The sequence below is a fragment of the Anas acuta genome, chromosome 2 (genome assembly GCF_963932015.1).
Source record: "Anas acuta chromosome 2, bAnaAcu1.1, whole genome shotgun sequence".
In the NCBI taxonomy this organism is placed as follows: Eukaryota; Metazoa; Chordata; class Aves; order Anseriformes; family Anatidae; genus Anas; species Anas acuta.
This window is the reverse complement of record NC_088980.1, coordinates 66286279-66305492: the sequence shown is the minus strand read 5'-3', so window position 1 is coordinate 66305492 and position 19214 is coordinate 66286279. Positions and strand designations below refer to the sequence as shown.

The window sequence follows — 19214 nt, the reverse complement described above, 5'->3', positions numbered from 1 at the left end:
AGAACGTGTCTGCCCCGGAGCCGATCCTCACATGTTAACAAAATGCCGTAGATAAAATTCATCAGGGCAAACTTGGAAAAGTGCCACTGATTTCTGTGCTGTTAAATTGAGGCTCCAGTTGTTAAGACCTTCAGATCCATATGGATTTTTAAACGGCACCTACTGTTACTTTTTCAACTGGTATCAATCAACTCAAGGACCCAGTATATACAATTTTTTATTTTAAGAGCACCTCTTAGTGTACTTAGCGTATATTGTTCATAAGTGCATGCAGCTTGTTTCTCACTTTTGTTCACACATCCTCTTTCCATTCAAATTATCTCATTAAGGAATTATTTACAAATAAACATAACCTGACTTGTAATAGTATGCCAAACATTTTTAGTAATGAACATTACGATCAAATACATGCTTGTCAAGTGCTCTTTTTTTAAGGTCAAAACCTGTGCTTTTATGGAAGTATTCATATTCCTTGATTGTGTAAAGCATATTCAGGAAGCCTTCCCTCTTTACAGATTAAATTTTTAGTCAAAAAGGGAGAAGAAATATGTGTTAAGTGATACAGTCCCACCTGTAATTAGAGACCAACTTTAGGCTGTTAAGTTCAGTCTCTCTGTGTAACAGACACAGACTGAAATTGTTTCATCAAAGGTGATTTAGAGCAAAAGCTTGCCTTATGTTCTCTGAATTAGCCTCTTTGAGAGGAAATCACTTTCCATTGGCCATAGTAGACAGCTACAGCTGGATTAAGAACTTGAATTTAACTAAGGTGAACACCACTTTGAGTCTATCAGAGCAAGATCTTAAACCTTGCAGACAAAAACTGACAGGTCATTTCCTCTCCTGGAAGTTTACTGTTCTGCTGATAGTACTCAAAGATGTTTTGAAATGTTGCTGTTCTTTTTTATGTCAACGTGGAACAAAATCATTCAAACTTTGAAAACTTTTGCTAAGTGGAATTGCTGTTTTCCAGCCAGACCTATAATGGAAAGTTATGTACCTATGACAGAAAGAGAGAAAAATGTGAGCCTACCCAGGCTTCAAGATGTGAAGTACCACTATTAAACTGTAGCTACAAGATGAATCGTGTACCAGTTTCATGACGTATGAAGTATGGGCACAGAGAAGTCTTTGACAGATGCACAGCAGTTAGATCTATCTTCTCTAGATAGTTGTAATGACAAATGGACTTCATTCTCATGGCCATCCAAAAGATGCAGATGAACTCTTAACTTCCTTTTTGCTAGCTTGTTTGCTCACTCTTTGCCTTTCAGTGCTTCTCTCTCTCTCTGTTCCTATTCTCACCCACATGCTTTAATCATGGATCAAGCTCTCCAGTACAATAAGCCAATGCAAGATAAGTCTTTACAGGCAAAACTTCCAGGTTTCCAAGCTTAGCTAAGTTTAAAGATGCCTGTTAAGAAAATGAATAGAGGTTCTTCTGTTAGGAGGAGGGATTTTTTTATAAACATTTTGTGGATACTGGCACTCATGTTGTAAGTACTCTTGGAAAAAAAGCAAACCTTACAGTTTGCACCTTCTTTTGCATCTATATACAGGCTGTGCTTGCTTTATTCACAAATAAATATTGTAAGTTGCATTTTAGTTTCCTTGTGTTGTGTGGCATTATACTGTCTGTTCCCTACATGTGAATGCCTATTTATTTATCTTTTAATGTAATCATGGGGTTTTGTATGTGTTTGCAGGAAACTACATAAAATTAGAACCCACACAATGAGGTAATAGAAAACATTCCTGATCTGGTAGATATGAAACCCTCTTAGTCTTTCTTTGTCTCAGTCTGTCCTAGTCTCCTCTCTGGGTAGGCAGGTGAAGAGCAATGTAACTAAGGATGATCCCTTTTCAACATTGCTGCCAGTGAAGGGCTTTTGAGCTCCTGCCTCTCTAGTGATGTAGGTTTCTACATACATCCTTGAATTCCTATGCCGCCCTTCAACAGCACTTTTTTTAAGACATTCCTACCTGACATCTAAGAAAAATGCTCTCAATAAATGATTCCCTGGATATTATGAAAGATAAGATGAATGCCAGCAACTGTAGTAGACCTGCTTAAGTGTAGATAAATTAAAAGTATTTCACAAAGATTCAAAAAAAATGACAGCCATGCCTAAAACAAAAATTTTAACAGCCTGATCTGCCTCTGAGGAGAATTCAGTTGTGACTAGATGATGGCCACAAGAAGTAACCACTCAGTCAAGACAAGAAAAAGTCAGACCTTTTTTAAACAAGATGAGAAAACCAACCTAATTTTTCTGACACTGTAGGGAATACACTGCAATAAATACAATGTTCCTGAAGTAGCAATTGAGGTAACATCATTTCATCTTTACTACCAGCTGCTGAAGTCCAGAAAAAAATATCTCCTTTCCTTGAGTTATCATCCCTCCAGCACAGTCACCACTGATTACATATGTATATATGAAATCAGTCAATAGGAGAAAACATAAATCTCAGAAATTAGCAACGTGCTTGTTTTTCAGTTCAACAGTGGTCAGTTGGTCCATACTCTGATTTCTGTGGAAATATGCTACACTCCTTATAAATCAGTGTCAATCTGCTGATACCAAGAATTTCAGCTATTCTGACAGTAGACTAGACGAAGTGAGATACTTTATGGAAATATCCAGTTTTACAAAGGGTTCATGTTCATATCCTTCAAAATGCTTTCTGTCCTTTCTGTCCTACCTTGACTTTCCTTGCCTTATCTTTCTTCTGTTCCACTGTTCCCCTGCCTGCCTGAATCCCTCATGCAACCCCATGCCACATGCTGCTCCCACTTAAGTCTTCCATTATTTCTGTCAGACGGCTTCACAGTGTTTTACTGGGTCAAGTTCCCTTGCTTTCCAATTGTTTAAGCAACTCCTGTTAAATGTGTTGGCATCTTATGTCAATACCAACAACTCTTTTCTCTCTCAACACCAGAAATACAAAGTTTGAATATGCTTCATTTATTAGGTGAGTACAAACTTGCAGAGAAAACAAGGAAGATGTTGCCAAGGTGGGAAAAGATTTTAATTAACACAGCATTTGTCTTCTATCTGGTAGCTGCTATAGGACTTTAGAACCAGAAATATGAGATGCAAGAAACTCAGTGGGCCCCCAGATGGAGCTAGGAGAACCCCAGAGGAATTAAGTGGCTTTCCTCAAATAGTGCTGTGACACTCCCCACAAAACCATGGGTGCTGGTCACAGTGGTGCCAGGGCAGTGATGTGGCTCTGCACCAGGACAGCGTGGGTCCTGTTGGGTGTCAGAATGGCATTGCCAAAGTGACCACACATCCTGGCCTCAATAGAAGCTGCAAGAAGCAGCTTTTATATGGTGGAATAGTGTCACTCTTTAGGAGAGAAACAAAGCAGATGGAAGGCAGAAAATTTGCAACCAAGTTGTAAAAATAAGCACATGAAGGGGACTGTGAACAAGAAAACTGGAAGTGAGTCAGCAAACATTGCTAATATTTTGTTAAAGTATAAGTTCCTACACGATCTTTTCACTGAGAAGAGTTTGAAATCAAAGGATGGGAACAAGCTGTACAATCTGGATCTGAATCTCTATTTCTGAATTGACAGCAAGAAACAAGGAGCAGAAACCAGTGGGGTCAAATAAGCCAAAAGCCAACCTGTGGATCAAATAAGGCATCTTTTTGTTTGTTTGTTTTTTAAACTAATAGGCCACAAAGCACACAAATTCTTGCAATGTAGTTCTGTTGTTTCTTTGATCAGAAAATGAGGTAACACCATGTCAGAATAAAGCCATAGTAGTTAAACAAGAAGTGTGGACAGAATTAAGTCACATCTGGTACAAATTTGAAACAAATGTCTAGGAAAGACGAAAGAAGCAGGAGGCATAGGTGTCCCCTGGATTTATTTACATTTGGTTGTAGAGAAGCAGTAATAGGATTTAAAAAAGAGGGGAGAATTGAGAGGGGATGAAAAAAGTCACTCAGATAACAGGATCCCACATGTGGCCAGGTGGTTATTCATGCTGCATGCAGAAATCCTTTGCTTTTAATGCACAGTGTAAAATAGTTTATAAAAAAATGTTTCGTTTCAAAACAAACAAAATTATAGTCCAGCCAAACCCCAAGCCTTTACTCAGGAATCATTCTCACTGAAGTCAGCAGGAGTTAGCAGCAAGAAAAGACCTTAGGATTTGGCCCAGTGACAACAACTTTGTTGTAGAGCTGAGCACTTACATGCTGTCATCATGAAGCAATTTTAACAGCCTAAGTTTGGAACCCCAGAAGGAGGAGTGGAAACACTGACAGAATATTAACTAAAACAACTCCCCATAGATCTCAGTCCTCCTTTTTCTTTTAAGACAATACAAATGTGATTATACAGTATGTGGGATCTGGTGCTGATGTTAATTTGCCCTCAGTTAGTATCAGCCTCCTTGCGAGATGTATTTCCATATTTGCTTCAAGAGACATAGTACCATTTAAAGTCAACGGCTCTATTAAAAGAAAAAGGAAAAAAAAAAAAAGAGAGAGAGAGAGAGAAAACAAAATAAATTAATAGAAATTATTAGTAGAAGTAGACCAGCACTTCTTAGCAGAAGTCATGATTTTTAAAAGGTCTGAGTGGGTCTTACTGAGCTTTGATTTCTCATAAGAACAATAGTGAAAATTATGATGTACACTTCATAGATGGACAGACACAAGATACAATCAAGGATGATTAATCTTACATTTGCAATAACATTCACCACAGATTACTTATGAGAAGGGAAAGAAGCAAAACTAAGGCTCTATTATTTTTATTCTTGAAGACTCTCAGCAGGTATGTACAGTGTAGCTTCATTCCCTCAGCAAGCCTGCCTGGATTTACATTATTCTGAAATCTGGTCTTTTAATCTCCAAAATTTGTTGTGTCACTTCTACTGCAACAAAGATTAGTAAATGAGCACATCAGGAGTTACCAAAGGGAAATCACTGTTCTGTATAGAAGGTGAAATGGAAAAGAGATATCCAAATGGGGCAGCAAAATTCAGGATTCCCAGAAGGGACCTCAGAGATAACAGCCCAAATTCCTTCTATGTCAAGAGGCAGGAGATAACCATGCATGTGCATCATCCTAATGGGCACGAAGTATGGAGATGACCACCTACTTAGCGACCAGACGCCTGAGGTGAAACCCAAAGTAGAAACCAAGATGTTGTAAACGTGTCCATTTTGAATCTGAATGTTAGAAGGAGATTTTAAAGAAATGGAAGGACTGTTTCTAACCATCTCTTGCTTCCTTTTTGAACTTGCCTGTTGGCTTCAGGAGAAAAGAGTGGAAATTATTCAATTGCCCAACTATACAAGAGCTACACAGAGGTTTGTAGCCAGCTATTCCACCAGCCACTTTTCATAACCTGAATTAGAAGAGATCTCTTGCAGCTGGTGCCACCTATGTTGGAACTGCTGTTTGGGGTAAAAGGAAATATAATCCTGGATTTAAATGCAGGATTTACAGTCATTCCCTCTGATCTGGAGAAGAGCACCTCTTTGCTAGGTGAGGCAGGAGAAGAAATAGAAGGGAGAAAGCCTTTTCCACCCCTTACCCCAAACAAAACAAAACAAAACAAAACAACAACAAAAAAAAACACCAAGCCACCATATCACCAAGGTTTTGGTCATGGGTGAAGTGTTGCTTAGTTTGGTCTGTAACATGTTTTGAGTTATGCACATGTTCACAGAGGAGGAAGAATTGATGACTGTTGAGGTAATAACACTAAAAACAGTATATCTTAGTTTGGGACTATTAGTCTGATTTTCATGATTTGGATGATAAACTTGGGAAAGCTGATGTTAAGCTTCTCTGAAAGATATTCTTGTTTGAAATGCTGCAAATTTGAGAAAGATGCACTGTATTTAGACACAAGCTTAGTACAAGCTATGGCTGAACAACACATATACGATGATAAAACACGGCCACTCTTCCACAAGCATTTTCCCCAAACTTGAATCAAATGTTATGGAATTTGAAGAAATACTCGTAGAGACTAGATCTGTCAGAAACAGAAATATAACATATGGTCTCTTCTTTCTAGATTATTGTTTCTAGTAGAGCTAGATTAAAAGAATACAGATGAATACTTCAAAATAAGGCTTTTTGAAAATGTGATAGAGAACTTGACAGCTTCAGCTAAATAAATAAAGGTATTTAATGTGGTTGTTTTGGGGGGAGAATGATTTGCTTAATTTTTGTTTAAAAAAATGTTCTGGTTTTCACATGCCTACAAATATTGTTATATTTATTTTGCATATGTTACCTCCTTTTTACAAGCTGTTTTAAAATGTTTATATGACAGTGAGTCTTTTGAAGCTAATAGTAAAATATATTTGGCAGTGAAGAAGAAACAAATTCAGGGTAAGTCAGAATTGCAGAATATCTAACACAGAGTTTAATCTTTTTATATTTCAAGACTAAGTAGACTATTCTGAACATAATGGAAACAAAAAAGGATTTCCTTGAAATTTGATGGCAATTGCTATAGTTAATAAATTATGCCTCAAACCTGCCACTCCCTGGACTTCAGTAATTTGTCCTGCCACACCTTATGCTGAATTTTGAGTCTATATAAAGGAATTTGGAGTGCAAGGCAGACTTTTTCATATTTTTCAGACATTGTTTTTCACATTTGTTTCACATATTCGCTAGTTCTGATTCCTTGCAATACTAGAAGATGTACCCCAAATTGTAAGTTTTCAGACCAACAGCTTGTTGAGAACTAGAAAAAGTTTTCAGCTTGGTTTAAACCAGATGAGAGTTGAACAGAATGGAGAAATCTGCTAAGCAAACACACTTTGGCTACCTGTGCAGACCGTACCTCTTGATAATTTAGAGGTCTGCCAATTAGATATGCAAACACACAGCTGCCAAGGATGTACTACATCAGTACTGATAATGTGTGATTCACAGTGACATTTGTGGGAGCAGTGATACCTGAGCATCTCTTCAGATTTCGTGCTTTGAAACCCTGAGGCTCATTCAGGGATTTTCACTTCTACATGTATGCTCTGATGTGCCAATCAGAGTGTTTCATTGTAGTTAGGACTCCACATGTGAAACAAAATCACAGAAAGAGCCCTGCTTGGACAGGCTTACAACCTAAATAGGTTTGAGGATCACTGGGTAGGTTCCAGAAACAGTGGAGGGCATGGAGGGTAATATAAGGATAATAGTCAGAGCAGCAAGAGCCAACCAGAGTAGCTGGAGGTACCCAATAAATCAATAACATTATTGTTAAGTATTACGGAAAAGGTCTCCCCTTTAACTAGTCTGATACCCTATTCAAGCAGACAGATTTATTTATTTTTTTACAGCAATAACAAACATATTTGTTCCAATGCCAGCTATGCAATCTGTTTGGGAAAATACACAAATATAATATGTAGCAGATTCTGGAGTAACAAACATTCCCATTTTATCTGTAGTGGATTAAAAAGATACAGCTTCCAGGAAAGCTGGCTAGGGCAGACACAAGTACACGATAGAGCTAGATTCTCAGACTGTATAAACAAACAGTAATTGAAGTCAATTTAGCCATTTCAGTTTGTACTAGCATTGTATTTGTTCTATTTCTTATTTAGAAAGCAGAAGATAGAAAAGGGATCGGCTTTTCTTAAAGATTTTATCATGGACGCTTTGCCAGTAAACAATACTAACCCCTTAAGTGTTTGAAATATCATTTTATTTTGTTAATCCTATAAGACATGGTGCTTCTCTCATCAGCAAACACACGTAATATTTATGAAATTGCATACTTGTTGGGCATGTCATAATCTTATTTTTGCTCATTAAAATGCCAAAGCAGTGCATTTTAAATCCAAACTAGGAAAAAAAAAAAAGAGAGAGAGAAATAAATAAAACCTACCACCCTCACCTGTGCTCAAAAATCCCTTACTTTTGTGCCCCCCAGTTTTAACAATAAAATAACCAACCTCCATGCCCACAAAAGTAAGCACTTTTGTTTGAGCATGTTCTTTGTTTGCTCTTAATCAGTGTAGCTAGCTGAAGCCCAACAGTGCTGCCAGGCTAGCTGACATGCTGGTAACATCCAGCCCTTCAATAAATCTAGTTAACATCTGAAGTATGTTCAAGGGATTGGTAGTACAAATTGAATGCTCCTTGACCCAGCAAATGAACTGTACTTGGTAGAATAGATTCCATTTGTCAACACTGTTGCTCTTTCCCATTTTTGAAAGGGTTTTGGTCTGAGTCCCTTTTGGTAAATGTCTTGTATACCTGACATGATCTATAGTGAATATACACAACAACCCTGCATGTTGAAGTCTGTCTTTTATAACAACATGAGAGTCAAATAATTTGAAAGAAACCGAAATAAAGTAGAAATAATTCCTAATAGAAAGTGGATATTTATCTCACAGTGATGAGTGAAAACCACTGACAGAGCACTTTTAGTCTGCATAGCTAATAAAATAGGTATGTTTTATAAGAACTGCAGGAATCAAACTGGCTTGATAGCTCATTCCAACTCTGTTAATGCCCTGCATTACTTGTAATCTATTTAATGATACTGATAACACTAGTGTAAAGAAAGGGATAGAAAAGAGCAAGCAATATTATCTTTTTTTTTTTTTTTTTTTTTTTTTTGGTGGAACAGTAGCACAGCTGATGTCTTAAAATGAGAGTTTAGTTATATGGTCTGTCAGTAAAGGACAGTTGATGAGCCTTTTTCATTTGCTGTTTTCTCGTGAAAGGTAGCTAAGTGCAGAAATGTATAAAAACAGTCTTGTTGTTGGCCCTGTGCCACACAGGAGCCTCTGACACTGCCAAGGATAGTTAGCCATGGCTGAGAAGGGAGCCATGTAAGCTTCTAAACATATTGAGAACTAAGCTGACTTGAGCAGGCTCCAAAAGAGTTGCTCTGAATGCCAAAGCTGATGGTCCAAGCAAACGCAATATAATAGAACAGCTTATCTTCCCAGTTAACCGTGGCTGATCACTAAGCAGAGAGCTTAGTAAGCAGAGAGTAAGCAGAGAGCTTCAGAAAGGGGAATGAAGTGTTCATGTGGAGGGATTGAGGGGGCTTTCTCTGAGCTTTGAATGGTAAGAGATGTGATAGAGAAGTTGTGCTAGAGAAAGAGTGATGGCAGGTAGGGCACCTATCTTAGCATTTTAGTTTGATTTGGGAGTGCAGTTTCAAAGCAAACCTCCCATTTGTTGATCGGTATTCTTTGGTCCTTGTGGCACAGCCTCGCAGACCACAGACTGCATCTCTTGGGGTTACATCCTGCTTGTGCTCCAGGTGTGCAGCAATTGCACACCAGGGCTGCTGGGCTAGGCTGGTTCAGAGTACTCTGTGCCCTGAAATGTATACAGTATGTATGCTGGGTCCTCAGCACACATTTCATTCTGCAGATCTGCGCTTACTGAGCCACAATGTCTGCTACTGTAGACAGAGCCAGAGAGGCAGGGGAAAAAAGTTTGTAGATATCAGGGAAGCAGTTAGGAGCCTGAATAAATTATTCTTTGCAGGGTGGATGACAGGAAATATGTTTATCTTTTCTAATTGCAAAGCTAGTGATTATAAAGCAGTTCAAATCACCAGTATCTTCCTAACTTCCACAGGAAATTCTTAAAACAAAATTGTAGAAAAGAGTTGTGTATTTTCAGTGTTTGACTAAAATGAAGTCTTAGTGAGGGCAGGTACAATTCCCATTCAAATCAATATCAGTGGCAGCTGTTAACTCTACGAATGAATTTCAGTAGCTGTCCTCTCACTGCCTGCTGTTTTCTGGTTATAGCAGTTAAATAGTTATAGTATAAGCAAATTAGGAAGCACAGGAGGTGTTGATAAGCTGTGGTACATCAGAGCTACCCAATCCCTTGCATTTAGTAATTCTAAAGAAGATGAAGATTGTGCTGGTTGTTACTGAAGAAAAGGTTAATCAAGCTCAGTGTTTAGGTATTTCACTTATCTTTTCCTTGCCTGTAGGCTCAGCATGTTCAGTCATGTGACTGATAAAATGTGTTTGAATAGAGACAGACTTTTTCCCTGTCTAATTTAAAACCACCAGAGCATCCTGAATTTTATAGCAAGGGTTCAGGTTTCTGAAACATCAGTATTGTGAAGTATTGTGATGCAATCCCAATTCCAGAAAAGCTCTTGTGCTTGTGGGAATCTTATTTTGATTTAATTTATGTATTTAAATGAAAGATAATTTGTAAGCTTCTCCTATTCCTTGCAAAGGAAAAAATATGAAAGGCCCAGGAGAATTCGAAGATGTGTTTCTTAAAGCCTCTTCATGATTGGTTTAGGGTTTTGTTCAGTCCCAATATATGAGTTTTTCACTGAAGTGTTCAAGTACTGTCAATTGCAGAGCAACCCTAGTCTCACCTTTTTCCAAAGTTCACCAGTGTTTCATTCTATGATTTAACTTTGGGCTCATTAATTCTGCAGAAAGAAATTAATAATAATCAAATTTGCATACTTCCCTCTCTCTACTGATAGAGCTGATTCCTGCCTAAGGTGAACATCTCTATTAGGAGTGGCATCACAAGTACTTTAAATCAGTTTATGTCAGATCAAAATCAGGCAAATTATATGCCTGTGTTAACATTGAAAATCTTCTAGTTAAGGAGTAGGACCAGTTCATAGCAAACTGCAAAATGAGGATCTGCATTTGGGTAGCAACAAGGATGCCTACCTGGTCTGGAAAATGATTTAACAACTTTAGCACAGGACAGAGCTCAGGAGATCTCAGGGTTATTAGCTTGTACAGAGATGTATGCTAGGTCTATAGATGTAACTTGGTCAACTTGTTATTGAATATCTGTGTTCTGACCTGAACATTGTGGCTGTAGATGCATGGAATATGCACTGTTGCACATTCACCTGAGTGCACATGTGGACATGCATAGCCCGAGTGCTGTACTCTTTGAAAAACTACAGACTTTTCTGCCTAGGTGAGTAAAGGGTGCTGATAAGGTGCTGAAAGGGTACCTAGACGTGCAAATGATTTTACACGGGAGAATGCAATAAAGGTAGAAAACGCAGAGTTCCTTAAAATATCCTGCATTGCTGAGCTAGCAAGACACTTGTTTCATGATAAAACAAATACTGTATTGCACAGCTTTATCTTCTTTCTGTGGCAGAAGCAGTGTTTTGAAATTTAATTAACTTCATGTGGCACTGTAGAAATGGATGGCAAATCAATAATGAATGCCATTTCAGTCACCTTGTGATGTTGTAATTCTCTGTGTTTTGCTGTACTAATTAAGTCTGACTTCAGTGGGAAACATTTCAAGAGCAAGGAACAAATTATTACTGAGTCTCTGGTCATCACTGGGGAAATGAAGTAATTTCAGTGCTTAATAACCTCAGTGATTTTGGGTGCCATTGACTTAACGTCAAAGCAGGAGAGGGAGGATCTCACATTTCGTCGGTGCTGTTGTAAGGTGGTTTTTGGGCTCAGCAAGTCCACAACTTCGCCTTCAGCTGAAAGAGCTTCAGAAACCAGAAACTGCTCTTGCCTCACAGTTCACATTTAATGACTTAATTGCTCTTATTTAAACATTTCCCCACCACCTAGGCCTGACTGGCAAACAGGTGGGTATTTCCTTCCTTTGGATCTGGGGCTCCTCCTGTGAGCACAGAGAGAGCTGTGGCTGCAAGGGGCGTGGGACAGGCCCCTGGCTCTGATCCCTCCCAGCTTCCCAAAGTATGGAAACAGCTCAGGGAGCAGACGCTTTCTCCAGCAGAGTGCTGCAAAACCCTCTGTGCAGCAAACACAAACACTGTTAACTAGAGGCAATGGTATCCCTTTGCCCATTTATTGGACTTAGGTTATTTTGATGTTGTACAGCACTGAAAGAGAGCTGGAGCATTTCAATGCTCCAAGAGTGAGCTGCTTGCATGTGAAGGTGGGAGAGGGTGCCTGGAGGCTCCTGTCCCATGGCATGGTTTTGACTGACTCACAAAGAAAATAGATGGATCAAAAACAGTAACTGGGAAGAGTGTGGGCTCTGAGGCACTGTCAGTGTGACACACTGGTGCCGTGTTTTTTGGGGAAAGTGTGTGAACTTCTTCCCTTTATATTAGTGTGAATTATGATTCCCGATCATCATTGTTTCTAACATAAACAGTTTCTAATATAAACCATTCATGCTGGTTTACCACAGACAGCCTGTGTGGCATGGAAAATTTCAGTCGTTACATCATATTTCCCCAGAGAGCTGCAGCAGTGATTGAAATGATTTTGTGATGGTTGAAATAATGCTGAGGTAAAAGCTGAGATGGAGATATTACACGTCAAAAATAACAAACATGAAGTAGATGCAAAGCTGGCTTTCCCACAATGTTCCCAAACTCTATTTATGGGCTGTCAGGATTGATAAAACTTCAGACTTGTCTATCAGATGCACTTATAGCTTCTGTGGCTCACCTAGTGTCCATCTCAGCCTTGTATAAAACTTTTTGGGGGGAAGGTTAAAAGGACCTGTGATAAGGTACGAGACAGTTTTTGGTTAAAGAATCATAATTTAAATTTCAGTTAATGATGCCCTATTGTGATGCTTAGTAATCTGACAAGGAATACACAATGCAATGTATAAGAAAATATGTGGATATCTCTATTAACTAGTATTAATTAACATATTAACCTACTAGGTGACTAGTTAACTATATGGCTACTGCTCCTTAGAATTTTTTCCTTAAGAAAATTGTCAACAATAATAAAAAAAATCTCAGTCAAAACTGCATGTAGTCTCCATTTTTGTCAAATTCAAGATATATAACCACATCAAATTTATTTACTGAATTCATTTTTCTTGTAATGGCATATAACATCTGTCCTTGAAATGGCTCTACAGACTGCTGAAGGAGCACACAATACTCTAATTTCTCTCATGCTTGAATACAAAGGATGTATTTGTCAAATGACTATGTGCATAACTCTCTGCAGTATTTCTTTGCTGTTATACCTGAAAGAAAGAACAAATAGAAGCATTTATTATCTATCAGAAAGCATATGTAGAGTGGGTTATTTCCTAGTAGGAATCTGTTTGCCTTGCTTTGAAATTGTTAGTTAAAATCTAGAGTCAGTTTTGTTATTCGGGTGGTTCAAGGTTTGCTGATGGCTTCTAGGTGCTATAGGCGGGTTCACTTAGCAGTAACACACACCAAAACCAACAGCCTTGCCTTGCCTTGCTTTTGAAGAGGAAGAGGCACTAATTATAGTTTGGTTATTTGTTGCAGCTGCAGAAGCTGAAACGTTCGCTCTCCTTCAAGACCAAAAGCTTGCGGAGTAAAAGTGCAGACAATTTCTTCCAGAGGACTAACAGTGATGTGAAACTGCAAGTGGACTTGATGCCTGAGGTGAGCACGAGCACAGGGCAGCTCCCCAGCTCAGACAGCCAGGCATCCTCCCCCGCCAGAGCCCAGCAGCTGCCAGAAAACAAGGCTCACATCTTCCAGGAGCACATCTTCAAAAAACCCACCTTCTGTGATGTCTGCAACCACATGATTGTTGGTAAGAAACAATTTTTGAACTCTGTGTGGGCATCCATGTTGGAACATGCAAGGTGACCTTTCCATAATGTGTAAGCTCAGATGTCTAGCTGAACATACTCACACAAAAAGGATCTGTGTTCATGCCACATCTGCTAAACTAATATAAACTGTACATTCACTCACAGTTCTCTTCTCTTGGTGGCATATACACTTCTCATAAATAACAGGTGAGGGTTTCTGCCACAGTTAAATTCTATGCTCATCCAGGTTACACTGAGCACTAAGCCCAAGTCTTGTTGCACTTTATACTAGAAACAGCAGAATTTGTTCTTTTCTACAGTGGTAATTATAACTCTCTTGCTCTTTGTGACTGTCCCCAGCCCTGTAGTGCCCCCAGTTCCCATTTACTGTGGTGATAGTAGCATCTGCTGGGTGTCTGGGTGGTGGGTAGGCTCCAAGCTACTTGTATGCATTGGTTCTCTAGGACACGTGTTGTAGCATACCAGGTCAACAGATAAATAACATTTGAATTCACACTGCAGAATTCCTTGAGATTGTTGACTTAAGTCTCTCTCTTCTACCTGTCTCTGGTACTCAAAAAGCCTCATACAAACACTGTACCTTTAAAGGGTCTCCCTTTCTCTTCTCTGAAACTGCGCATGGAACTATACAGGAAGAGGTCAGGAAAGAAGTGGTGACAAGTGGCTAGAGGTGTAGAAAGTGCATGGTGACCACTGTGGGAAGCTATAGGAGCTGCTAGTCAAAAGTGTGGTCCTACAAATGCACATCTCTGTGGCTAGCTTGGTATACACATGATTTGGTCTTCTTGCTGTTTATCATCTAGTTGTCCCAGCAAAGTAGATAAATAAATTCAGTGCCAGTGTACCAGTGTGAGTGATAGAATTTCAATGTTTTTAGGTAGTAAATGGAGCGAAAGACTTGAAACACAGGTTTAGCTTCATGTAGAGGTAGTACAAATCTTTAAGTACAATTTTTGTACTACTTTTGTACTATTGCCTGTAATTTTTCTAGCTTGCTGTAAGAAGCTAGAAACTAGCTTACTGGAAGAAGCTGTCCCTTGGTGTGGAAGTCACTGCCTTTCGTAAAAAAGTATGGTAAATTCTTGAAATATGCTGATAGATTGCTTGACCTTTCTCAAAGGAGGGGGTATTCTTTTCCACATGAGAGTGCTCAGTGTCATCTCCCCCTGCACACATACGCACTTGTGTGGACAGCTATTATTCTTTGGAAAAGGCAGCTGTCTGCAGAATGTTAAATCCAATGCAAGACAATACTGCTTCTGAAAATTACAGGATTAAATGCATGAGTCTTGATTTCATCATCTCTGTACCACGACTCTACTGAATACAGGGAAATAGAGGAGTTTTGATTCCATATACATGGTCTTATTTTCCAGCCTCTTAAGGTTTCTTGTACTTTAAGGGGCAGAACAAGTCTAAGAGGGAAGGAGAAAAGTATTAGGGAATTTCGTAGTCCAGAGGTTGAAGGGAAGTCTGGAAGATACGCAGATGAAATGTACTTCTTGTATGGAAGCAGGCCCAGAACTTGTCTCTTTTTGTAATGTGGATGGATGTTCTATTGTAGCTCAGTTTCACAAATGTATACTACAAATGTAAGTGCTCATTTCTGGCAGCTTCTCATAAAAGTTGTATGGAGATTAGTATGATCACAAATCTGTATGAGTCAGCAACTCTATTCCAAAACACTGCTGCTCAAGACAGATTATTACTGGCAGCAAACTTTGCAGAGAGCAACTCCAGTTCATAAACACCCGTGCCCTTCTCCCTTGCTAGGCTGCATCCTGCCTGGGAAAGGAAAGTCCTGAAGTATGACTATAAGCTTCAAAACATCAGCTTTAACCCCACCTGCCTTCTGAATTTTTCCTTTTCTTTTATATCCTCTGAGGGTTTCCCTTTTCTATTCTGTATCATAGCCTCTTAATTAAAAAAAAGAAACCTTTCATAATTGTTGAAGAAGCTAACACGATCTATTTTTGTCTGGCGGCAGGCTGAGTCAGGCGAATTGCTCTGACCTCCCCCAGCACATCTTCAGTTGGAGGTATAGCAGAGCAGAGAAGTTGTTAAGAATTTTACATTATAATGCACTAGTCTGGGTGCCCTTATTCTCATAGACAAAAGTCTACTCTATTAACATGATCCTCTGTCTTTGACCCTTACCACAATGCATGTTTTCACTGTATGATATTTTAAGCAGCATGGGAGATCTGGGTGTTACTGTTTGTAGCTCAATTAATCCACGTAAATTGTGCAGCCATTGGTCATGGGGATGGTGAAGCAAAGCAGGCAGCTTTTCAGGAAATCATGTCAAGCCTGCTCCCAAGGCAAACTGGAGAAAGAAAAGAAAGAGGAAAAAAAAGAAAACTGTGCAGGGGCTCTGAATTTATGCCTGCATCTGGGAGCCTATTAGTTCCCTTGATTTGCATTTTTATGGGCAGTGACAGTTGAGAGTAATGAGTCTATGGCTCTAAATTCCTTATTCATGAGAGTAAAGGCAAAGGCTAGATACATGTTTTGAAGACTGGGGGAAAGAGTCCAGGAAAATCCCAGCTTGACTTTAGATGGTTTGAATTTTACTACCAAGAATGATTCCAGGTTCACCTTAAATGGCTCTCCAATCTATGAAATGAGCAGCTCTGTTTGGTGCAGGGCAGCATGATGAACTGTGCATAGCACGAACACGCAGTACACGCTTTGGTCTCTGGCCTGGCAGAGCCTGTCTGTAGCTTCAGCATGAACAGAACACTGGGAGTGGAGGCAGCAGGATCCCTGTGTTGTTCTTTTCAGTGACAGCAAAATTAAAGCAAAGGAGCATGAAACATTATCTTCCTACAAAAAATATGTGCATCATCTCTCCTTGATCGTTAGGCACCATGAGCCAAATTTTGCCTTTGGGATGCAGCACGTGCACCTGTTAGTTCATTTGACAGAAGTACAGTTAGAAGATAAAAGCCAAATTCATATAATTGGTTTCAGCGTTCAGATAAAGATGTTTACAAGGATGACTATGATGCAAATTTACTCACTCAAACGCTTTTCATGCATCCCAGAGCGTATAGCAACATATTCAAAAGAAACTCTTGTCTATTGGTTTACTTTCAATGAAGAAAAAGCAATATTGATAGTGTATTTATACCTCGCATTAAAGATGGGAGTCACTGTGTTCCTACTAACTGTACTAGACTGGGGCTAAATCTCCAGCTCTGTAAACGGAAGGAAAATTTGACATAGAAGCAGTAATTTTCTGCCTAATGAAATATGGGAGACTACTTCAAATACAAGGCAGCTCTGTAAAGTGCACGGAACATCCATTTGAAGTTAATGGAGTCTTTCTGCAGCATCAAATACCATGATAAAATTTTCACTTTTAATACTGAAGTCAACAGTAATACTTCACATAACTTCAGAGCAAATCAATAGTGTGTTGGAGCAGGGCTCTGTATTCTGTTCTGCCACTCACTCTTTCGCCACTCTGAATTCATCCTCTTCTGCCACTGTGAGCTCCAGGTGCTGTTTGGTTTAGGTGTGAGGATTCAGCTCCATGATGGGTTACATAATTTCATACTATGAACATTCCCTCACAGTACAACTCTTAGAAACTGATTGCTGTTCTTGCTCTTAGTTTTAATTAATGTCATTACTATTTTAATATCTAAGCCCAACAAGGGAAAATTTTGAAAACCAAAGTATCTAAGGTAATGTATTGCTCAATCATCATTTAGAAGATGCTGGTTTGTTTATTTTAGATTACTGAAAAGAAAATGAAGAAAACTCAGATATGTTTTGGCCTGGTGTTATCTACAATCTTCTGTGTTTAGCAAGACTGTGTTGACCTCTGGCAATGTCCAATACAGGGAGGGAAAGCTGTCTGGCACTAGCAAAGAGAGAAACCATTAAATTAATATTGCATCAGGTTACAGGCTTTAACTATGGTGATCAGAAGGAAGTTCTTCATCTTCTTCAGTCTCTGGTGTGTCATTGGTCATCTCTGTGGTACTTTGCTCTGTAAGAAAACATGATGTCAATAATCTACTCTTGAAAAACATTGTGTATTTAAAAAAAAATCTCCGTCTGTAGACTTCTCAACATTTTATCATTTGCAGTTCATTTCCTATGCTGACTCATATGGAAAAAATTTATTTCCCACACATTCCAAGCATATTACATGCAATTAATGTACTTCCATCTAAGTCAAATATAAGTAGTGTAGCAAAAAAAGTAAGTCACTTTGCTTTCAAAAATAGCTGACTTGAAAGTTGATTTTTTTAAACTGCATTTTAAGGGAATAGGTAGTCATTTATAACATTACTCTATGTTTCTTTGTGTTTCTGAGGTGTACCTAGCAATGTGATTGCCCACAATCTGCAGCCAACATACGGTTGAATTTAATCTGAAACTTCAACAGGACAGTCAAGCCTGTGGCCTAGGTACCTGAGATTTGTGCATTTATAGTTGGTCTCAGGGCAATCACGTTTCTGATTTGGATGCAGGTTCTCCAGACCTTTGCAGTCCTTTTGCAGGTAAATTGTTCAGTACCTCCTCTCTCGCAGAACTAGCTCGGTTGCTAGTTTTCAGACAGAAACCTGTAAAAAAAACAAACAGCTAAAAATTAATAATAACTCCAAAAACTAGCACAGTTTACTTTAGTCTACTAATAGTACACTTAAACAGTGAAATTGTGCTGTCTCTTCAGTACTGATTCACTCCTACCTCCGTCTGTTCTGGTTTAGCCAGTGTTTTTGGAACTCCAGCCATCCATCCAAGAGCCATGAATAATTCCTTCTGGACACATCTTTTAAAAACAGCCTGTGTTTCTTTAATCCACTGTGCTGCTGTGGCTTTTGAACTTTCAGCTATCTTCTCCCCTCAATGTGGTAATGCAACTTCCTCCATAAAGCTGGGCTCAACACTGATAAAGTGACCTCAGCTTTTCAAATGCAAGAGATTTTAAAAAAAAAAAAAAGAGTTCTAGTTTGCAGCTATGGTCCCCTATTTTTTTGTCACTAAATCTGTACCTCTTCTTCCAGTCTATCAGTAACTTCAACTAATAAGTGATGGAAAAACTCCACAGTTTGAGAAAGTGTTTATCTAACCTTAATTTATGTGTTGTGTTTTTTTTTTATTATTATTATTATTAAATATAGCAGAATTTCACATATCAGTCAGTGATTTCTGCCTCCAGTCTGACCAGCTCCTTCATAAAGAGTATTCTTGACATTTTGTTTTGAGCTTGCTGATTCAGTGCTTCAAGTAGATACTCTGGTTTGATCCAATCCTGCCTTTAAGCATGCTTTATGCAGGTAGACAAGGATGCTATAAACAGTCACAGGTTGATCACCACTACTTGACATCTATCACAAAATGAAACTGTGTTTTCAAGCAGTGGTAGTTTGGAAAGCTCCCCCAGAACTTTTTTTTTTTTAAAAGGTAATTTTATTTTCTGAAAGTTTTCTTGCAGGCTAAAGGAAAAAATGTTATTCATTCAGTGTTCATTCTGCTCTCCCCTCCTCCCAGACACTCTGACATCTGCCAGCCCAGATGAACTCAGGAAGGTAAATACACGTTGCCGCCGCAACAACACGGGAGTTGTTCCCTGTGGAAAAGGGTGAAGAGCTGCCAATGAGGAGGAGATGCCTCTGGAGCAGCTTGTGGACGAAGCTTTGTGACCAACTGGGCTTGTGCAGTCACAGTTG

General features: G+C 39.0%; 1 protein-coding gene across 3 annotated transcripts in view; it reads left to right on the top strand.

The window, feature by feature from the left end:
- STAC (SH3 and cysteine rich domain) overlaps positions 1 to 19214 on the top strand; it is an 80055-nt gene that overhangs the window by 15430 nt on the left and 45411 nt on the right. For all 3 annotated transcript variants that reach the window (XM_068670659.1, XM_068670657.1, XM_068670658.1), the window contains one exon: positions 13229 to 13502. In XM_068670659.1, coding sequence (XP_068526760.1) covers positions 13340 to 13502 — 163 coding nt within the window. In that variant the 5' untranslated portion in view covers positions 13229 to 13339. The remainder of the gene's footprint in view (positions 1 to 13228; positions 13503 to 19214) is intronic.